Source organism: Rana temporaria, chromosome 7 (assembly GCF_905171775.1).
Source record: "Rana temporaria chromosome 7, aRanTem1.1, whole genome shotgun sequence".
NCBI lineage: Eukaryota > Metazoa > Chordata > Amphibia > Anura > Ranidae > Rana > Rana temporaria.
Window position 1 is genome coordinate 92,942,718 of NC_053495.1, and position 23,126 is coordinate 92,965,843.

The window sequence follows — 23,126 nt, forward strand, 5'->3', positions numbered from 1 at the left end:
GTAAGTTCAACTTACAGATTTTCTGTAAAGGTGGACTTGAACTTTACCTTGAGAATCATGAGTGTTTCTTTTACGTTTATTTTCTATCCTTTTTAGGGCCTAATTCACATTTTGTTTTTATGCAGCACATTGTACGCATTTTGCTGTATAAAAATGCATTCCTGTTCTTTCCTATATGGGGCGTTTCTCACCTATGCATGTTAATTGCCGCACACACACTGCATGCACACACGTATATCCAGCCTAAAAGAAAATTGTTTGGTTTAGCAAGCTTTTACACTATGAGATTGATTAATCAAGCAACAGCTATACTGCTGATTTAAAAAAAATATAATTCATTTTATGAAGCACAACGTATGCTTGAGAAATGTCCAAAGCACTACACACCCAAGCAGGCAGAGCTCTATAAAAAAAAAAAAAAAAAAAAAAAAAATTAAGATGTGAATGAATATAAAAAACAACTAACATTACATACTGGCAGATGGGGGTACTGTAAAGCTGCAATTGCTGAAATCGCATCATCGGCTTGTGCTCGCCTATATACAATAGCTTTATGTTTTTACGTTTATCTATTTTCAACATTATCTGCATTCTTGCTTTTAGACAGATGAGAGAAACGAAGAAAGGGTCCCTTCTCCAACTCCTCAACCAGTGAGTGAAGAAAGTGACTTGGGTAAGCTAAATGACAAACAGTTATGTGGATCCATAATTTAGTTCATTGTGTTTGTAATCTATTTTGTTTTTAAACCAGATATGGATAATGAAGGAGTTATTGCACCAGATGATGAGCCCCCTCAGGAGATGGGAAATGATGAGTTAGAGGTAATGTTGCTGTGTTTACTTGGCATAACTTTTGCGTCATAGACGCTAAGGGTTACAATTGCAGTCATTTCATTTGGAAGAGTAGTGCTTGCTACATCTTAAAGGCAAGTCTGGAGTAGTGCACTTGGCATTAGGGACTGCTGATAGTTTTTTGGCCTCTTGCGCACAATACTCCTGTTTGAGCATCTTTTTTTTCCCCCCAGAGGTTTTTTGTATGTATTTGCACACACGCGTAAAAATGTATTCTTGTGTTTTTGTTCTGCACAATATGCAAGTGTTAATTTTCGCCCGTGAGGCATAAATTACTGACTAAAAATGCAGATTTTTCAATTTTTTTATTTTCTGAAGAATGCACTGCGCTCGTTTACGCTCCATACAATTAATAGGCTGTATTTTTAGCTCAGTAAAAAAGAAAACCTACTGAGCTTTTTCAAGCTGCAAGAGGCTTTCGCAAACAGATTTAAATACACAATGTGTCGTGTGTGTGTTTTTGCAAAGTATACCAATGTGTACAGTACAGCTAAGCTCTGGGTATTAATTAACCACTTCAATACAGGGCATTTGTACCCCCTTCCTGCCTGACCAATTTTCAGCTTTTCAGTGCTCACACTCATGCTACACTGTACCCAAACACTTTTTTTTTTTTTCACACAAATAGCTTTTAGTTTTCAAGGATTTTATTGAAATTGTATAGTTACAATCAAGGCAAGACATGCGATCTAAGAAAAACCTATCATTAAATAACATGTTTTTTGTGATATAAGAAAAGAGCGAAAATAAATATATATATTTTTTAAAACATTATTATCATTAACCATTTTATTGACACACAGCATATGCCTACTTGCCATTATACCCCAAAACACATTTTGCTACTCGTCCTTGCTTATGGCTATAACCACATGTGTGAGACTTTTTCACAGCCTGGCCACATACAGAGGCCCAACATCTAAGTAGCACCTCCAGGCATTCTAGGGACATAAATTGCACATCCTAATTTCTTGACTACCTATCACACTTTTGAAGGCCCTGGAACACCATGACAATAGAAATGACCCATTTTGGAAAGCAAACGCCCCAACGTATATTATTTTATGAGGCATTGAGTCTTTTGAAAATTGATTTTTTTTTTTTTGCACAGGTTTTAGGAAAGCGTGAAAATAAAATAATTAATTTTATAAACTTTTTTTTTTTTTTTCTCCACACAATGCTGTCCATTTATACAATATTTCTAATACATAGCATGTACATGGCAAAAATTACACCCCAAAATACATTCTGCTACTCCTGAGCATGGTGATACCACATGTGAGACTTTTACACAGCCTGGCCACACACAGAGGCCCAACATCCAAAAAGGACCATCAGCTGTTCTAGGGACTTAAATTATGCATCTAATTTCTTGACAACCTATCACATTTTTGAAGGCCCTTCATATTTCTAACATAGCATGTACATACCAATTACCCCCCCCCCCCCCAAAATACATTCTGCTGAGTAAAGAAAGGGTGGACTAAAGATTACGAGAGTACTAGTCCAGGTAGCAGGCAGGGAACGTGGTCAACTAAGGGAATCGTACAGGCAGCGATACTGTCGGCTCAGCCAAAGAATTGGTCCAGGTAACAGGCAGGGATGTGGTCAGCAGCAGCAAAAAGAATCGTCCAGGTAGCAATGCTGTCCTTAGTGCAGGCAGAGATATAGACAGTACAGCCAAAGTATTGGTCCAGGTAGCAGAAAGGATCATGGTCCATAAAGGGCAAGAATGGAGAAAGGGGTAAAGGCTTCTCCTACCCAAATCTCTTTGAAGCCTTCGGTCTCCAGACCCTGTTCTGGGAATTGCAAAACCCTGAGAAAACACAATTTCTTTCTCGTACATCACGGGACACAGAGCAGCATAGTAATTACTATGTGGGTTATAGAGCCTACCTTCAGGTCACTGGCACACCCAAGACAGGAAGTCCCCTCCCATACCGGGAGCACCTCAGTTTTTTTTTTTTTTTGCCAGTGTCTTAGGTGTTGGTAATGATTATTATGTATTCAGAGAGAGCTTTGATTATAGTTCCTTTGTGGCCTAAGCAAGCTGTATCTTGATACGTCCAAGGTGCTTCCTAGCCAAAGTGGACGGTACCCGGGCCTCGGTTATGAAGAGCAAGGTTTTGCCTGCAATGCCTCTCTTAGGAGGGCTGGATTCTGGGTTACAGTACTTTGGTCAGACCCAATACCAAAAGTTTTTCTGGCAGGATGCCATAAAGGTCCAGGGGAGTGGAGATCCTAGCCATGGACCCCGGTCCCTCAAGGTCTTGTGACATAGCCCGCCATGATGGGTAAAGATTGGGCCATCTGTTTTCAGCAGTGCCCTGCGGCGTGGAAGTCCCTGGGGAACTTGGTTCAACAGGGAGCCTTCCATTGAGCTAGTGTGTCTTGCCTGCTATTAAATTTGTCTGTCTGTTTTAAGCCAGTAATCCTGTGAATCAGGTGGTTTTGCTGCGGTACCTATAGGTTACCACTAGAGGGTGCTAAGTTGCCTCTTAAATGTAAACCTGCCTGTAACTATGCAGAAAGTTTGTTACCTTATCCTGCCAGTCTCTCTTACTGGGATATAAGACATGCTTTCACTTGCCTTGTCAGCCAGGAAAGACATCACTGATGTCAGCGGCGTCTTGTGGTTCTGCTCGGCGCCTCTTCCCTCCTCTCCTCCCCGCTGGGCAGCAGTCCTATATCCCCCGGCAGCGCACCCCGGGCGTGCACGCGCGTGCGAAATTGACGGAGATATGATCCGAGCTAAGTGAGGGAGGTGGGCGGGGCCTAGTGAGCCAACGCTCCATGTCCTCCCTGATCATCTGCGCAAGCGCAGGGCAGCCTCTGTCTTTGGGACAGTATGACTGACGGTGGGACACAGGAGCACTCGACAGAGTGAAGTTAGCAGTATTGGGCTACAGACAATACTAATAGTACAGACTTACAGCAGGTGGTGTATACAGGTATCCCCAGGCACATTGGCTTGGCATCAGGCTGATCTGATAATAGCAGCATATTTCGCTCAGCAGTGTATGCCACTTGGCTAGGAGTACCTCGGCTTTGTGCTTGAGACTATGCCTTCCATGGGCTCTGGGACTAAAAAGCCAAAGGAATCTCCATCGGGCTCTGAGGATCTTGGCCATGCTTCTGCGGTCCCATCCTTCCCTGACCAATCAGAAATAGTCGCCCGAGGTGAGCAATCGGGGTTGTTGGGTGCTGTGTCTGCCCTCAGCCCACCTGCTCCTGTTTATGTGACAGAAGAGGTTTTTGCCTCAGCCCTGGGGAGATTGGAACAGAGATTGGCGGCATTGATCGCTTCCTCCCTACCAGAGAGGAAGCGTGCCAGGTCTCCCTCTCCCACTTTAGAGTCCCTGAAAGCAGAGGAATTCTCCCCGGAGGAGATTGATTTACCATTAGGGGACCAGGCACGCTCTGATGTTTCTGACTCCGAAGAATCCACTTTGGAGGAGCCATTTTCAGCCTCAGACTGAAAAATTGTTAGTACAATCCCTAGCGGATATGGTCCCTTCAGCATTTAAATTGCCCCTGTCAGAACCAGCAGCAAGCGCAGTTTCTTCTTTGGGATCTTTGAAAGCCCCTCAAAATGGCTGCTCCTTTCCGGTTCATCTTCTTTTCGAAGGACTTTATCAGGATTGGGAGCATCCAGGTAAGCTTTTTCTTCCTCCTAAAAAGTTTTGTTTTGTATCCTATGGAGGAAAAGTTCACCAAAAAGTGGAGTATTCCTACAGTGGACGCTGCCATCTCCTGTGATGTCTGACTTGTGCAGATGTTTAAGGATCCAACAGATAAAAGATTGGAAATGTTATTAAAGACTTCCTTTGCTACGGCCGGGGCGCTAGCACAGCCTGCAGTGGCAGCTATAGGCATCTGTCAAGCTTTGAAGGATCAGATGGAGCCGGTTTTGAAGGATATTCCTGCTCAGCAAGCTCGGGATTTGACCGATTTTTGCCTAGAACATTTTCCTTTTTGGTAGATGCCATTAAGGATTTAATCCATCAGGCCCTCCCGCCTTATGCTCCTTTTGGTACACATGCGTAGGTTACGATGGTTGAAAAACTGGTCAGCCGAGACGCCTTGTAAAAAGCTCCTGGCTGGCTTTCCGTTCCATGAAGAGCGATTGTTTGGGGAGGATCTGGACAAGTATATCCTGAAAATCTCTAGTGGAAAAGCACTCTTTTGCCAGTCAAGGAAAGATTTAGGGGCCCCTCTTTTGAGCGGCCCACCTCTGCAGTCCCGGGGACTTCAGCCTCTAAACAGTTCCGACGGCCTCCTGGTCGGCCAGGTATGGGGGGGAAAGGCTCAAGCCTCTCAAGCCAACCCCTAAGTCGGCGATATGAAGGGTAGCCCCCACTCAGTCGGGTGGGGGAAAGACTTCAGTTTTTCTCAGGGATCTGGCGGGAGAGGATTCAAGACAATTGGGTCCTCTCCACGGTGTCCATGGGGTACAGGCTGGAGTTACGAGAGTTTCTTCCCCCCCCTCGTTTTTTTAGCATTCCAAAGGATCCAGCAAAAAGATCTCTCCTAATGGCATTAGATCGTCTGTTGTCTCGAGGGGTGATCGTGGAGGTGCCAGTAGAGGCGCAAGGTTTGGGGTTCTATTAAAACCTCCTTTCAGTCCCAAAGCCAAATGGAGACATCAGGCCGATTTACTAGATCTCAAAGGTCTAAACCAATTTCTAAATATTCCACTCAAGGAAGTTACAAAAAGCCATTTTGTCCACCTGGAACAAAAAGGTCCAAGCTTTAGACTCCCCAATGTCTGTCTCCAAATGTTCGTCAGTCTTTGTTGGTGGTTAGTACCCCAAAATCTGCAAAAAGGAAGTCTTTCATTCCAATCTCTTGGAGAGTGGTAACAGATGCCAGTCTTCTGGGCTGGGTGGGCAGTCCTGGGGAAACTGTCTCTCCAGGGAAGGTGGTCGGCTCCCGAGAAATCTACCCATTAACCTACTGGAGATTTGAGCGGCACGATTAGCCCTAAAGGCATGGATGTCGGGATACAGTCCGACAATGCCACGGCTGTGGCTTACATAAATCACCAGGGCGGGACCAGAAGTCGTGCGGCCCGAAAGGAGATGGATCAGATCCTGACTTGGGGCATAAATCATGTCCCATGCATATCCGCAATCTTTATCCCAGGGATAGAGAATTGGCAGGCAGACTTCCTAAGTCGCCAACAGCTATTTCCAGGGGAATGATCTCTTCACCCCGACATCTTGCTGGCCATATGTCAGAGATGAGTAACGCCAGATGTGGATCTCTTGGCATCCAGATTGAACACAAAGGTGGACAATTTTGTGTCCCGGACGAGAGATCCGCTCGTTTGCGGAACGGATGCGCTGGTGTTTCCGTGGGAACAGTTCTCACTAATTTATGCATTTCCCCCGTTGCAGCTGTTACCACGACTCCTTCACAGGATCAGGTTAGAGGGGAAACCGGTAATTCTTGTGGCTCCGGCATGGCTCCGAAGATCGTGGTACACAGAAATTGTAAAGATGTCGGTAGGGGATCTGTGGACCCTTCCGCTTCGTCCAGACCTGCTCTCACAAGGGTCAATATTCCACCCTTCCTTACAAACTCTAAGTTTAACGGTCTGTCTATTGAATCCCACATCCTAAGGAAGAGGGGGCTCTCAAATTCTGTGGTGCCTACCCTGATTAATGCAAGAAAGCCAGCATCCAGACTTGTATATTACAGGGTGTGGAAGGCATATGTGGCCTGTTGTGAGGCTAAAAGGTGGCATCCTCATAGATATGTCATAGGCAGAGTTCTTGACTTTCTACAGTTAGGTGTAGACATGAAATTGGCCTTGAGTACCATCAAACCATCAAGGGGCAGGTCTTGGCCTTATCAATATTTTTTCAAAGACCACTAGCTACACATTCGCTAGTTTTATATCTTTTCTACAGGGGGTAATTCATATTAATCCACCAATAAGCCCCATTGTGCCCATGGAACTTGAATCTGGTTCTATCTGCGCTACAAAAACAGCCCTTTGAACCTTTGTCCCACATTCCCTTAGTCCTTTTGACCAGGAAGTTGGTGTTCTTGGTAGCCATATCCTCTGCCAGGAGAGTATCGGAATTGGCGGCTCTTACCTGTAAAGAGCCATATCTGATTCTTCATAAAGATAGAGTGGTTTTTGCGACCTCATGCAGCCTTTCTTCCCAAGGTCGTGTCAAGTTTTTCATTTGAACCAGGATCTGGTTCTCCCCCCTTTTTTTTTTTTTTTTTTCTTTCCAGAACCTAGTTCTGCGGGGGAAAAGTCATTACATTCCTTGGATGTAGTGAGGGCAGTTAAGGTCTGTCTTAAGGCTACTGCTCAGATTCGGAAGACTGATGTTCTCTTTGTTCTGCCGGCAGGGCCCAGAAAGGGTCAGGCGGCGTCCAAGTCTACTATTTCTAAGTGAATTCGGCAGGTCATCACTCAAGCCTATGGTTTGAAAGGGAAGGTTCCTACGTTTAAAGTTAAAACGCACTCCACTAGAGCGGTTGGCGTCCTCATGTCTGATGGCGCCCGGCTTGTTTATGGTGTCTCCCTCCCTTCATTGGCATTGTTTTGGGACATCCCACATAGTAATTACTATGCTGCTCTGTGTCCCGTGATGTACGAGAGAGAAAATAGGATTTTTATAACGGCTTACCTGTAAAATCCTTTTTCTTGGAGTACATCACGGGGCACAGAGCTCCAACCCTTCTTCTTTCTGGATATTGGGATATTTATTGCTTTGCTACAAAACTGAGGTGCTCCCGATATGGGAGGGGTTATATAGGGGAGGGGACTTCCTGTCTTGGGTGTGCCAGTGTCCATCACCTGAAGGTAGGCCCTATAACCGACATAGTAATTACTATGCTGCTCTGTGTCCCGTAATGTATTCCAAGAAAAGGATTTTACAGGTAAGCTGATATAAAAATCCAATTTTTATAACTGCACCCCCCCCCCCCCCCCCTGAAAGGTGTCAAATGTGACACCTGAGGGGGGAGGGTTCCGATCAGCGGGAGTATCACTTTAGGGTGGAGTTCCGCTTTAAACTGCGTAGAGGGTTCTTTACTGTAAGAGTGGCAAGCATGTGTAATTCCCTTCCACAGGCGGTGATTTTAGTGAGGAGCATTGAATTTTTCAAGAAACTATTAGATAAGCACCTGAATGATCACAACATACAGGGATATATACAAGGTAATACTGACATATAATCACACATAGGTTTGACTTGTGTTTTTTTTTTTTTTTTTTTTTTATGTAACATGATACATCTCTTTTCCCTCCACTTCACCAGCAACACTTCCTCATTCCTCAGACTTGCAGATTCCCCCCTTTTGTAGCATTGTTGCAACTAAATTATGTGGGAAGCCCTTCCTGTTTTTTTGTTTGGTGGTACTGCAGACCAATGTTTTTTTACGATACAGGTGGTGGAAAAGGGGCAAACTTGTATAATGGGCTACGTAGATATGGTAGCCTTTTTTTAAACAGGGGGTATGTCACGTCTCAGAAAATGTTTCCCCTGGTTCTGATGTACTTTGGGCACTCGGAGCTGGAGCTTGAGACTTTGCCTTCAAACACGTGGAAGGTGTACACTAGGGTTGTCCCGATACCACTTTTTTAGGACTGAGTACAAGTACCGATACTTTTTTTCAAGTAGTCGCCGATACCGAATACCGATACTTTTTTTTTTAAATGTGTCCCCAAATGCAGCCATGTCTCCCCCCACAAATGCAGCCATGTCTCCCCCCATATGCAGCCATGTCCCCCCCCATATGCAGCCATGTCCCCCCCATATGCAGCCATGTCCCCCCCATATGCAGCCATGTCCCCCCCCATATGCAGCCATGTCCCCCCCCCATATGCAGCCATGTCCCCCCCCCATATGCAGCCATGTCCCCCCCCCATATGCAGCCATGTCCCCCCCCCCCCATATGCAGCCATGTCCCCCCCCCCCCATATGCAGCCATGTCCCCCCCCCCATATGCAGCCATGTCCCCCCCCCCATATGCAGCCATGTCCCCCCCCCCATATGCAGCCATGTCCCCCCCCCATATGCAGCCATGTCCCCCCCATATGCAGCCATGTCCCCCCCATATGCAGCCATGTCCCCCCCCATATGCAGCCATGTCCCCCCCCCATATGCAGCCATGTCCCCCCCCCATATGCAGCCATGTCCCCCCCCCATATGCAGCCATGTCCCCCCCCCCCATATGCAGCCATGTCCCCCCCCCCCCATATGCAGCCATGTCCCCCCCCCCATATGCAGCCATGTCCCCCCCCCCATATGCAGCCATGTCCCCCCCCCCATATGCAGCCATGTCCCCCCCCCATATGCAGCCATGTCCCCCCCCCATATGCAGCCATGTCCCCCCCCCCCATATGCAGCCATGTCCCCCCCCCATATGCAGCCATGTCCCCCCCCCATATGCAGCCATGTCCCCCCCCCATATGCAGCCATGTCCCCCCCCCATATGCAGCCATGTCCCCCCCCCATATGCAGCCATGTCTCCCCCCCCATATGCAGCCATGTCTCCCCCCCCATGCAGCCATGTCTCCCCCCCCCCATGCAGCCATGTCTCCCCCCCCCCCATGCAGCCATGTCTCCCCCCCCCCATGCAGCCATGTCTCCCCCCCCCCATGCAGCCATGTCTCCCCCCCCCCATGCAGCCATGTCTCCCCCCCCCCCATGCAGCCATGTCTCCCCCCCCCCATGCAGCCATGTCTCCCCCCCCCCATGCAGCCATGTCTCCCCCCCCCCCATGCAGCCATGTCCCCCCCCCCCCCATGCAGCCATGTCTCCCCCCCCCCATGCAGCCATGTCTCCCCCCCCCCATGCAGCCATGTCTCCTCCCCCCCCATGCAGCCATGTCTCCTCCCCCCCCCATGCAGCCATGTCTCCCCCCCCCATGCAGCCATGTCTCCCCCCCCCCCCATGCAGCCATGTCTCCCCCCCCCCCATGCAGCCATGTCTCCCCCCCCCCCATGCAGCCATGTCTCCCCCCCCCATGCAGCCATGTCTCCCCCCCCCCATGCAGCCATGTCTCCCCCCCCCCATGCAGCCATGTCTCCCCCCCCCCATGCAGCCATGTCTCCCCCCCCCCCACGCAGCATGTCTCCCCCCCCCCATGCAGCATGTCTCCCCCCCCCCATGCAGCATGTCTCCCCCCCCCCCATGCAGCATGTCTCCCCCCCCCCCCATGCAGCATGTCTCCCCCCCCCCCCCATGCAGCATGTCTCCCCCCCCCCCCCCTGCAGCATGTCCCCCCCCCCCCCCATGCAGCATGTCTCCCCCCCCCCCCCATGCAGCATGTCTCCCCCCCCCCCCATGCAGCATGTCTCCCCCCCCCCCCCCATGCAGCATGTCTCCCCCCCCCCCCATGTAGCCATGTCTCCCCCATGTAGCCATGTCTCTTTCCCCCCCCCCCCCCGTAGCCAGCCATGTCTCCCCCCCCGTAGCCAGCCATGTCTCCCCCCCCCCCGTAGCCAGCCATGTCCCCCCCCCCCCCCCCGTAGCCAGCCATGTCTCCCCCCCCCCCCGTAGCCAGCCATGTCTCCCCCCCCCCCGTAGCCAGCCATGTCTCCCCCCCCCCCCCGTAGCCAGCCATGTCTCCCCCCCCCCCCGTAGCCAGCCATGTCTCCCCCCCCCCCCCCGTAGCCAGCCATGTCTCCCCCCCCGTAGCCAGCCATGTCTCCCCCCATGTAGCCAGCCATGTCTCCCCCCATGTAGCCAGCCATGTCTCCCCCCATGTAGCCAGCCATGTCTCCCCCCATGTAGCCAGCCATGTCTCCCCCCATGTAGCCAGCCATGTCTCCCCCCATGTAGCCAGCCATGTCTCCCCCCATGTAGCCAGCCATGTCTCCCCCCATGTAGCCAGCCATGTCTCCCCCCATGTAGCCAGCCATGTCTCCCCCCATGTAGCCAGCCATGTCCCGCTTACCTGTCCTGCATCCCCGCTACCGCCAACAGTCAGTGTAATACGCGCGCCGTTCCATTACAGCTTTGAATAGCTGTAATGATTGGCGCTGCGTATAGACACTCCCCCTCGCTCGGGATTGGAGAGTTCACCCGAGCAAGGGGGAGTGTCTATACGCGGCGCCAATCATTACAGCTATTCAAAGCTGTAATGGAACGGCGCGCGTATTACACAGTCAGTTGGCGGTAGCGGGGATGCGGCGTAACGGCATTGGCGGCGGCGGGCGGAATGGGGGGAAGTATTCTATTCTGGTATCGGGGGTATTTCCGGGAGTACGAGTACTCCCGCAAATACTCGGAATCGGTACCGATACCGATACTAGTATCGGTATCGGGACAACCCTAGTGTACACACATCCTGTGGCTCTTTCACAAAGTTTGTATAGTTTAAATCCGTACCTGGCCCTCTTTACTGAGAATATATTGTTTGAATTGCAGCCGGCCAGTGAAGTGGACAAGGTATTTGTCCACACAAATGTTTTGGTCTGAGACATACATTTCGGCAAATTGCATGGAAAGCTTTAGGGGGTGTATTTTATCAAATGTATCAAACGACAGGGAGGGCACTGTGAATTATCATTGAAATGCAGGAAGCACATGATCTTGTCATAGCGTGTCCTAGAAAATTACAGCAGAATGAATCGACATGGGGTGGGTGGACCAGTAGGCATACATTTTGCTTTTCTTTGTAAGTCCCATATTAAACGCAAGGCCCAAAAACAACTTTTAACTCATCCACTGTGAGACTTTGCCAATGAGGTTGGTGGCAATATGTTGCTCTGCAAAAATGTGTTTGGGCCACAATGTACTGCAGCAAATCTTGAAGGAAAAACAAATAAAAATAATCTAATTTAGAAAAATCTTGGGCTGTGCAAAGAACGGGGGCAATTGTAGCTGACCGTGAGCTGGAAGGCAGCTATAATGGGTTTGCCAGGGCAGCTGGAAGTTTGGGCTTAGATTCTTTTGGGTCTGGTGCATTATTCCAGTGCTGGCTCCTTTTGGTGTTGGTGCTGTTGGGGTGTATGGTGCTGCTGGTGGTAGGCAGATCGTCTTCTGATCTTCTAAATCTTTTGGGTGGGACTGTTTCCTTCTCTGATTTGGTTTTCAATCCACTGTCTACTGGCTCGTATGCTGATTTGGATGGTGAGAGCTACCTGCTGTTCTCATCATTTGATATGTAAGGATTGTATATGCCTCAGATGTAAAAATATTTTTTGGAGATGGTGGCTGATGTGAAGCTGCGATAGATTCACTGCTGATGGTCAGCAGTGATGTTGGCTCTGTGACGGATGACACTGCTTAGGCTGCACTAATGGGCTGCGCTGACAGATCCACGGACGGCAGCACTGATGGGTTGTGTGACATCCACTGATGACAGGAACTTCGCCTTTGAGTAAATGTAGAGTCTTAACCAGGGAGTGATAATGTAGCAGATGTGCCCATCACAGACAGATGTGAGAAAAGTGCTACAATAAGTAGATGTATGGGACTTTCAGGCTCCGTTCTTACCTGAACGATCGGCATTACGGGCGGAATTTACGTAATTCGAAATGGCGGAAAATCGCAGGACGCCGGTGCAATCCCCATCACCTCCAATGGCACCTTTTGATCGCGGCGTGGTTTTTCTGCAATTGTTGCCTGGAAAATCATATTAATATCGCGAAAACAGAATCGCAGGACGCCTGTCGTCCCAAAAGAAGTTCTTGAACCTTTTTTGGACGACGGGCATCCCGCGATTTGCCGCCTTTTCGAATCGCGTCGATTCCGCCCGCTTAGATGTGAACGGAGCCTTGTGTGCTCTGTAAATGTTGCATATTTTAATTTTGTTTTGTTTTATTATCTTCTTATAATTCAGGTCACAGAAGAAATGATGGATAAGGCAAATGAAAAAAAAGTAGAGGCTATTGATGCTCTGGGAGATGGTAAGAGTTTTTGCAATTTGGTTTTGTATTGCTCTGCTCATAAACTTTAACCAGTAGTGTGTTTTTTGGCTTCACAAGCACTTTTTTTTTTCTTTTAGAGTTCATACTTGCCTGTCACTTCAATTGTATTAGGTTCTCATTGTGTGGCATGCCTGGTGCCATACAGCTTCCCTCCCCAAATCCTCTAAATTCTGCAAAGCACTACCCAAAATGCAATAATGGTAGTAGGTATTCCAATGAGCTCTGGTGTCTTTGGCATGCTTGCTAGAACCACACTATGCAGAATCAAACGATTTAAGGACAGACTGTGGTTCAAGTATAATCTAGGTCAGGGTTCTCCAAACTTTATAAACCATGGGCCAGTTTACTGTCCTTCAAACATTAGGGTGGGCCATACTGTGGCTATTGGGAGAAAAAAAATGTCCTGACGTCAGTGGGAGTAAACAATGCTCCATGATTGGTATTAGAGGAGTAATCGTGTCCCATCGTTGCCATCAGTGGGAGGAATAGTGCCCCATCATTGATGTCAATGGAAGGACAGGTGCCCCATCATTCATGTTTAATGGAAGGAATAGTGCACCATCATTGGTGTTAGTAGGAGTAGTTCCCCATTGTTGGTGTCAGTGGCAGGATCTGTGTAAGCAACATTGGACGGTAATGCCCCAAGGGCTGGATAAAAGGGCAGCATCCAGGGCAGCATCCAGTGTTCGGTTGCTCGGTTCTCAGTGCAGAGACGCCGGGGGACAGATGCAGCATCAGTCTAATTCTGCATCCACCGAGGCAAGTATTAGGAAAACACAGTACAAAACCTCTCTCTTAAAGGACTCGAGATAGCACCTTTGTGGCAGACTCACAGCAATGCCACATTTTCCTTTTGAAAGTGACGGATTGATCACTGATGTTTTTATTAGAAATTCCCTGAATTTCTTGTTAAAAAAAAAAAAATAATTCCCTGAAAATGTTAAACTGATGGATGAAGTTGTTCAGGCGTCTATCCTCTATAAACTGATTGGTCGGTTGATCATGCTCCAAAAAAAATAATCCTTATCCCAACTAGGTAGGGGCTTTTCTGATCCTTTTTGGATGAGACCATTTAAAGTTATAGTTTACTATCATATTAACCACTTTAAGACCGAGCCTGTTTCTCTTATCGTCCATGGATGGACACAGCTCCTTAAATCTTGACAAGTGAGTTATGTTCCTGTAAGAAGTGAAAAAATGCGCATACCAAAAAAACTCTAAAACAGCAGCAAACTCAAAATGTTATACAACATAAAAAACGGATGATAAAAGGTGGGAGTTGCGCTAAAAATTATATATAAGTGACCATATAAAATAAAAATAAAAAGGAGTTGTACTAGAGACACCTCGTAAAGGTGACCAAAAGATCAACAAGTTAAGAGTCCCAATAAGTGTGCACATACAAAAAAAAAAAAATTGGTAAAAAAATTATTTTTTATAGTAGTCCAAAAAATAAGAAATGAATCCAATTCTGTGGTTAGTGTTGGAACAATATCCGAGTGAAAACGTTCAGGCTAACCCTTACCAGAAGTATAGATCCCCAAGGATCAAAAAGAGCCATCCATTGTGTAGCCAACAGAAGATCCAACATGGAACGGTGCAGAAGCTCTTACTTCAGTGGACTCAGCCCAGTAGAAAAAGAGAAAACAGAAAAAAATAGTGCAAAAACGTATGGTGAACAAACACTCAGACTAACTCCCGGTGGCTAATATTGACAGACACTGTGAAGTAAAGCTGGAGCACCACCACCATAAAGACACACTGACCCTTACCAGAACTAGGCGACCCTCAAGGGATCAATATTGCATGTCAGTGTGTTACGGTCAACAGCAGGGAGGCGTTTGTCAAACAAGTCCTTTCAATCCAGAGATCAGATGGCCAGGAACCATGAAAGATATACAGACTCACATAGTGAAGTACCGCCAAGATTTAATATAAATGAAGTAAGTAGAACACTTACAATTAAGACGTTTAAAAACAGCAAGGACAAGTTTAGCCGGCCGGCGAACAAACAAACGAGGCACGTCCTCAATACGCGGTGACGTCAGCACGCCAACCTCCCCGGGAATGTCTGAAATGTGTCCCTGAGAGCTGTTCTTAATGGAGTCAGTGTCTGGTCTTCCTCCCCAAGGCATACCAAAAGGTGGCAGCTGGGGTTCCTGCATTAATGGACACTTTTGTTAGGGGGGGGGTTAAAATGTGCCCACTCCCCCCACCATCCCCAGGGGACTGCTCTGCCTCAGACCGGGACCTGCCTGTCACTTCCCTGGTTCTGTGTAAGTGGACCAAGACCTTTCTTGAAAAGAAAACTCCTCACTGGGGTCAGTGACAGGGCACTTGTCAGACCGCTCTGTAAAGGTTTTCCTTGTATATCCTTTTCTTTTGACAAGTTCATTGATAAGGAATGGGAAAGGCTGCAGAAGTCCTTGTAGTTCCCCAGCGCCTGGCGGTTTGGTACCCCATTTGAGGAGAGTTTAAAAAATATATATGTGTGTCTGTGTGTGTGTGTGTATATGTATATATGTGTGTGTGTATATGTGTGTGTGTATATGTGTGTGTATATGTGTGTGTGTATGTGTGTGTGTGTATATATATATATATATATATATATATATATATATATATATATATATATATATATATATATATATATATATATATATATATATATATATATATATATACGCTTCTCCCCTGTCTTCAAGGACAATTCTGATAGGAGGTCCAAGGTGCTGACCCGCTCCATGTTTACCATGCTGGGGTCAGACACTCACTGAATGGGCAAGGTTTTGCACCAGACTGTGGAGCTCCAGCTCCCTCCCAGTTGGTCCAGGGCCTTGTATATGTCTGTGTTGCTACATGGGATGCAGCATCCTTGATATCCAGAGCCTCTGTTTCGGTGGTGGTTTTGTGCCGCCTGATTTGGCAGAAATGCTGGTCTGCTGTCCAGGCATCAAAAAAGCCCTGGCTGATTTACCCCTCAGGGGTAGGAGGTTTTGGTACCTCGTTGGATGACATTACGAATGTCACTGGGGGTAAGAGCACTCTCCTCCCTCAGTCCGCTAGGGGGGAGGAACCGCGCTGTGTGCCAGGTCCTTCATTTCCCGCTCAGAAGCGGTATTTTTTCGTCAGTCAGGGCCCACGGGTAAACCCTCCCAGGCCGGAAAAAAGCTCTGCTGGAGGACAGCATCTTCCGGCACCCAAACAAAAAAAAATCCCTTTAAGATGTATGGGTGGAAGTGACATTTTGACGTCGCTTCCGCCCTGCAGTGATATGGAGACGGGGGCCATCTTCCTCTTGTATAGGATTGCCCGCTAAAGAAGAGGATACCGGGGTTATGGTAGCTAGCTGCTGTGAGCTGGCGGGGGGGAATTGCGTATAGTCTTCGATCACCTCTATGGCCCCAACAGGTCATGTTTTCAGGCTGTCCATTATTTTGCACAGGCGATTTGATCAGTTTCTCTGCCTTAGTAATTACCACAGCTGTTTCATCTGAGGGAAATCCTGAAAACATGACCTGTTGGGGGCGCCTTGAGGACTGGAGTTGAGAAACACTGGTCTAGTAGACAGAAGCATTTTTGTCACTTCCGGTTAGGGCAAATGAAAACACCATGGCCCAGATTCAGAGAGCACGGCGCACATTACTCCGCCGTAGAGTAACCACTGTACGCTACGCCAGCGCAGAGAGGCAAGCATGGAATTCAGCAAGCCAGTGCTCCCAGCGTGGCGTGGGTTTTGAAGGCGTACGCCGGCGTAGGTGGAAGTGGGCGTGACCCATGCAAATGAGGCGTGACCCCATGCAAATGATGAGCCGAGCGCCAGACAGATACGTATCACGAACTGCGCATGCACCGTGACGTGGACGCATCCCCCTGCGCCTGCTCACAACCACGTCGGAACAACTGCCTAAACTACGCCGGGTTTACTGCGTACGGCGTGAACTTAACCTACGCCCAGCCAGACATACGTCCAACGTAAAATACGCCGGCTTGTGTTCCCTGGTGCAGACCTTTGCATGTCTGCTGCTGGGTTGCACCTCCTTTATGGGAAATAACTTCACGTATGTTTGAATCGCCGTATTTCCATATTTGAATGGCTAATCAATGGGAGCGCCACCATGCGTCCAGCCTAAATGTGCGCCCATCCTACGCCGGCGTAGGCAAGTTACGTCGGGGTGAAGCCTGTTTTTAGGCGCATCTTAGTTTGTGGGTCTGGCGCACAGATACGACGGCGCACATTTGCACTTACGTCGGCGTACTTTGTTATCCGTCGGCGTAAGTGCTTTGTGAATCTGGGCCCATTTCTTAATTTTTTTTTTTTTTTTAACCACTTACTGGCACTTTTTTACCCCCTTTCTGCCCAGAACAATTTTAAGCTTTCAGTGCTGTCACAGTTTGACAATTGCGCGGTTATGCAACTCTGTACCCATATTACTTTTTTTTTTTTAAATATATATATATATATATATATATATATATATGTATGTATATGTATGTATATGTGTAATATATATATATATATATATATATATATATATATATATATATATATATATATATTTATTTTTTCCCCCCACACAAATGGAGCTTTCTTTTGGTGGCATTTAATCACCACTGGGTTTGCTATTTTTTGCTAACTAAATGAACAAAGACCGAAAATTGGGAAAAAAGAAAAGTATTTTTTTTTATAGTTTGTTATAAAGTTTTGGAAAACGGTAATTTTTGCACGCGGAGGACTTTTAACCGGCCCACCCGACCCTGACAGGCAACGCCGGTTACACGGCAGGTTGTAACACAGCGATCCCGCTGTGTCACAGAGATCATAGTGTTAACAGTTCGGGCGCGCTGTGATAAATGTCCCGCCCTCCTCCTCCTAGACTAGCTCGTGTGATAGAGCCAGTGTTCTGTCTATCACAATGGCTCTAGGAGGAGGAGGGCGGGACATTTATCACAGCGCGCCAGAACGGTTACCAACACTGAGCTTCGTGACACAGCGGGACCGTGACAGCAATTTGGCACAGTAAGGAGAAAGGCTGTGAGGGGCTTACGATGGTGAGGGAGGGGGGGGACTTGCGATGATGACGACGACGAGAAATGGTGGTGAGGGGGGGCTTGCAATGATGGCTTGAATTTGAAATGGTGGTGAGGGGGGGCTTGCAATGATGGCTTGAATTTGAAATGGTGGTGAGGGGGGGCTCAAAATAACATGTGTGCATAGGAAATTGTTCATAGTGTTTTTTTTGTTTTTTTTTAGTCCGGCCCTCTAACGGTCTGAGGGACAGTGAACCGGCCTCCTGTTTAAAAAGTTTAAGGACCCCTGTCCTAGACAAACCCTTTTATTTAAGGATGCGTTTAGAATATTCTCAGCCATGTTGATGTTAATTCCAAGTGTTAATGAGGAGGTAGAGACTGCCGGCTCCTGTAAAAAAAATTGAATTATAAAATTAGTAATGGTGGATAAAAATCTTGGATTTTATTATAAAAAAATGTTTTTCTTAAATCACATTGTTTTGATTTATTAAAATGTATTTTAATAAAAATGCTTTTGGAGTAAAAATCTATCAAATATTTATTTATTTATTTTTTATTTTTTTTAAGATACATTAATAATTTAGTTCATTTGGCATGAAACGGAGCTTAGTTATGTAGCATGAGGCTGTTTATTCTGCAATATTTAAATTTTTGTTAAACTCATTCAATGAATGCAAGCTGAGATAACATGCACTGCATTGATGCATTCACACACTTTCACAGTAACCATGAGGAATATTACTTTATCCCATTGTTTTGCAAAGCTATGTACACTACAAACTGTATGATTTGAATCGGTTCTGATATCGCAGGTAAGAGGAGGAGCCACTGCAGGACAGAAATTAGTTTCTCTTTCAAAAATTGGTTTACATCAAATTCACCCTAAAAATTTAATCATATTACTTTTTTCTCTCACTTTTTCTTTATTTCCTCTGTAGGTGACTTCCAGAAAGCAATCGATTTACTAACAGAAGCCATAAAAATGAACCCACAGATTGCCATCTTGTATGCAAAAAGAGCGAGGTGAGGTGTACGTTTTTAAAATTTGAAAGAAGACTTTTAAAGTGAAAAAAGTGGGGGATGGAATATAACAATATAACAGGCAAAAGCTTGCGCACCCTTGTAATTGTCTGATGAGTGTTTCATTTCTGGAAGTATTTTATTGGCATTTGTTTGAGCTGCTTCTATGAACATTCTAAATTCACTGACCGGTGCTTTTGACCCATAGTTGATCTTTTTCTGACATACTTTTGACCTGGTTCAAGAGGGCAAAAGCCTGTCAACACAAGTTTTAATAGAGCCCTGTTTTTATTTTTTTATAAAGGTAGATTTGATTGTGAAGGCTTCTTCCCTGTGGTTCATCTATGCAACCCAGACCCTAAAGACCCCTTAGGAGCTATGTCCACTGTGACAGGTGAAGCCTGGCCCCTAAGTTTACCCTGTACTAAACCAATGCCTCAGCCTCACTTTTACAGGTTTTCAAAATAGTATTTCTACGTTAAAAAAAAAATCTGAAAACCAGCAATTATTTGAAAATGATTCACTAAAAAATGTTTTACTTGGTGGTAAAAATTCTGCTATAAGGTTCCTTTTTTAAAGCTGTGGTTCCAACCTGTGGGTCTAATGATGCTTTGCCAGGGGACACCAAATCCTGGGCTGAAGCCCGCACCACTCTCCCAGCCTTTTTCCTGGCACCCGCAGTCGCCCACTCAGCCTCTTCGCAGCTGCCCATTCAGTTCACGGCATAGCTGGGGGCAGAGACTAGAGGTCAGCTGACTTATGAGCAATGTGAAGTGGGAGGGGCTGGAGGAGACCCCATCTCCTGATCAGAACTCACCTCAGCATTGCCACTGATCCCACCCCCCACCAGCACTGCCACTCATCCCATTCTCTCCACCAAGGAGTAAGAGAAAGGGGAAAAAATAGAGAATACATGGAAGGGATAGGAAAAGAGGGGGAGGAACAAAGAAAGGGGGAGAGAAAGAATAAGCGATCAAAAAAGGCCGCTAGAGAGGGATGGGGGGACAAGAAATTAGGATAGACATAAAAGAAAAAAGAACAGAGAGAGCGGTACATCCTAAAATATACCATAGTGGTTTTAATACTGTACGGGTAGAAGGGACTTGGGGAGCGCTAAATGCCTGTGGGTTATGGGTGCAAATTACTTGTCTTGCCTTGGGTGCTGGCAACCCACGATATGAAAATATTCTCGTTGGGGTTCCTCACAACTTTTATCAAGGAGTCACGGCACTAGTAAGTTTGAGAACCACTGCTTTAAAGCCTTTCCTATGCTACAACAGGCGTTGGGTATTGCAGACGTCTGGTATTTTCAGATACCTTAAATTCGGACACACAGCTGAAGCCCAAACAGGGAATTTGGGTGTACAACTTTACAACAACTCTAGACTAGAAAGTACTCTACTTCAACCAGCTCATAAGTCTAATTTCCACTTTCTAGAACACTCCTATGAGGCAAATCTCCTAAACTGCAAAACCAATGGCAAAAAGATATTCTGGGCACTTCAGATCAAAATTGGTTCAAATTCTTTAACTGTCATAAATGGCGTTGTGAAATTGAAACCCTTTTGATCCCAAATCACTGACTTCATCACTACCCACTTTGATATGCCTAATATGGGCAACCCTAAATGGTGCGTATTGGGTATCATTAACCATTTTCATACCGCGCAAATTACAGCACTCCTCTCCTACATGTAAAAATTTTTTTTTTTTTTGCTAGAAAATTATTTGGAGAACACACACACTTTAGCAGACACTCTAGGGAATAAAATGGCGGTCATTGCAACTGCAACTTTTTATGTCGCACAGTATTTGTACAGTAATTGCATTTTTTCAAACGCAATTTTTGTGGACATTTTTTTTCATTAATAAAAAAACAATTTTAAATTTTAATATTACACATACTCGTGGTATGGTGTCAAACTTCGGTACTTAAAAATCTCTATAGGCGACGCTTTCAATTTTTTTACAGGCACATATTTAGAGTTGCAGAGAAGGTTTAGGGCTAGAATTATTGCTCTCGCTGTAATGTTCGCGGCCAGGCCTCCGAGTCATAGAGATTGCTGGGGGCCATCTATTCCTCAGTTTTTTCTGACTGAGTTCTGGTGCCGTGTAATTCCTTTTCCGGGTCCCCGATCACACGGGAGAGTGTGGAGAAGCACCAGAGGCCGGTGGGAGGGGGGGTGTCCCCTCCCGTTGCAGATAAGAACGATCAAGCGGCTGAACTACCACTATGATCATTCTTATGGTGTAGAGAATCGCTGGCTGAAAAAAACGATATCTGGATGATGCCTGCAGCTGCCGGCATCATTCAGAGATCGTCACTGAAATCCCAGGACATCATATGATGGCCTGCGGTATGGAAGTGGTTAAAAATTTAGACATTGGTGTCACAAAAAATAACCTTTCTAAAGCTTCTTCTGTACAATGCAAGAAAGTGATCCAGTAGACGCACACACATCCTCTCAATATAAATTTTTGTGAAAAATATATCAATAAAACACTGCCTATATAATAAATTGACAGACAAAGATATATACCAAGATATCACTGTGCCCATCAAACGCTGCCACTGTGCCATGCCATCAAACGCAGCCACTGTGCCGTGCCCATAAATTACCGCCAGTTTGCCCCCTCAAACGCCAGATTGTCATCGTCGCCCGGCGCTTGCCTTTCATGGGTCAGCCATCCTCCCTCCACGCTTTCTCGATGTCATCTCCAGAGTCCTGCCCTTGATGTTCCTTGAGCCAATCGGGTTACCAGTAACCAGACCCGGTGAACCTGATTGGCTGAGATGCATGTCAGTGTTAACCAGGGAACGCACAGCATGTGCGTCCCCTGGTTAACTATTTGGAAGCCAATTTAGAGCCAACAGGCTGTAATTGGAAAGCCTATCAGAGCCGCTGGCTTTGAAAGACACTTCTAAAAACAACAAGCTGCTGTTATTCAGATGGCCGGCGCTCACCAGAGGGCCGGCCAACTGAATAGTGGGCGACGGCAGTGCCGGTGACAATACATGTATTGTAGACTTGAGTGACGGCGCAGGGGAGAGGGGGGCGGCGCACTGCCGCTGGTCTAAAGCCCACTTGAGAATCTTTTTTGTATTTATTTTCATCAATAACTGACCCTCAATATATCATACTTAGTTAAAGTTAGATTATACAGGGGAGTTGCATTTGATATCCTAGAATTGAGGAAAATGGAGAAGGGAGGGAAAGAAGCTCATGTATAAAATCTATCCAAGAAAAAGATCGACATCCTATCTATGGTTAAGACCCGGGGGGATCCTGGTTTGCAAGATAAGTCTAACCCGGCCTCTCTCTAAACAAAATTTATGAATCACGGTTAATATATTCAGAGATGGGATATTCCCTCACAGTAGACCTGGAGACAATAGTGTTATGTTTATTAAAGCGGGGGTTCACCCTTAGAGGGAACTTTTTCCCCTTAGATTCCTGCTCGTTTTCTCTAGGGGAATCGGCTATTTGTTTTAAAATATGTGCAGTACTTACCCGTTTACGAGATGCATCCTCTCCGTCGCTTCCGGGTATGGGCTGCGGGAATGGGCGTTCCTTCTTGATTGACAGGCTTCCGACGGTCACATCCATCGCGTCACGATTTTCCGAAAGAAGCCGAACGTCGGTGCGCAGTATAGAGCCGCACCGACGTTCGGCTTCTTTCGGCTACGAGTGACGCGATGGATGCGACCGTCGGAAGCCTCTCGGAAGACTGTCAATCAAGAAGGAACGCCCCGCTCCCGAAGACCCATACCCGGAAGCGACGGAAGAAGATGCAGCTCGAAAACGGGTAAGTACTGCTCATATTTTAATACAAATAGCCGATTCCCCTAGACAAAACAAGCAGGAAGCTAAGGGGAGAAAAAAAAAAAATTAACAAATGGGTGAACTCCCGCTTTAAGCTCTCTTATTCCTCCTGTATTGAATTGTTTTGTAACTGTACTGTCTGCCCTCATGTTGTAAAGCACTGTGCAAACTGTTGGCACTGTATAATAATAATTTATTATGTTTGTTACAATAACAGCAGGTGTTTAAGATGCTTTAAAAAGAACCTGTCGTTTTAAGCCAAGTACTGCTACCATGCATACTATGATTAAGGCTAGCAACCAAAACGCATAAACTGTATTTCCTGTACTCCATCTGCAATACAAATTACAATATTCAGAAGAACGAGTTGCTGGTTTTGACTGCCTTTTTTACCTTTTTTGCATTTATTTATCGTTAACTTTTTTCCTTGGTAACCAATTGGTTTATGTTTAACAATTGTTTACCATTCAATCCTGTAATATTATATATATAAT

General features: G+C 46.3%; 1 protein-coding gene across 1 annotated transcript in view; it reads left to right on the forward strand.

Annotated features, from left to right (window-relative positions):
* Nucleotides 1-23,126, forward strand: part of ST13 (ST13 Hsp70 interacting protein) — an 88,211-nt gene that overhangs the window by 31,257 nt on the left and 33,828 nt on the right. The window contains exons 3-6 of the mRNA XM_040359659.1: nt 604-673; nt 752-822; nt 12,670-12,736; nt 18,727-18,811. Coding sequence (XP_040215593.1) covers nt 604-673; nt 752-822; nt 12,670-12,736; nt 18,727-18,811 — 293 coding nt within the window. The remainder of the gene's footprint in view (nt 1-603; nt 674-751; nt 823-12,669; nt 12,737-18,726; nt 18,812-23,126) is intronic.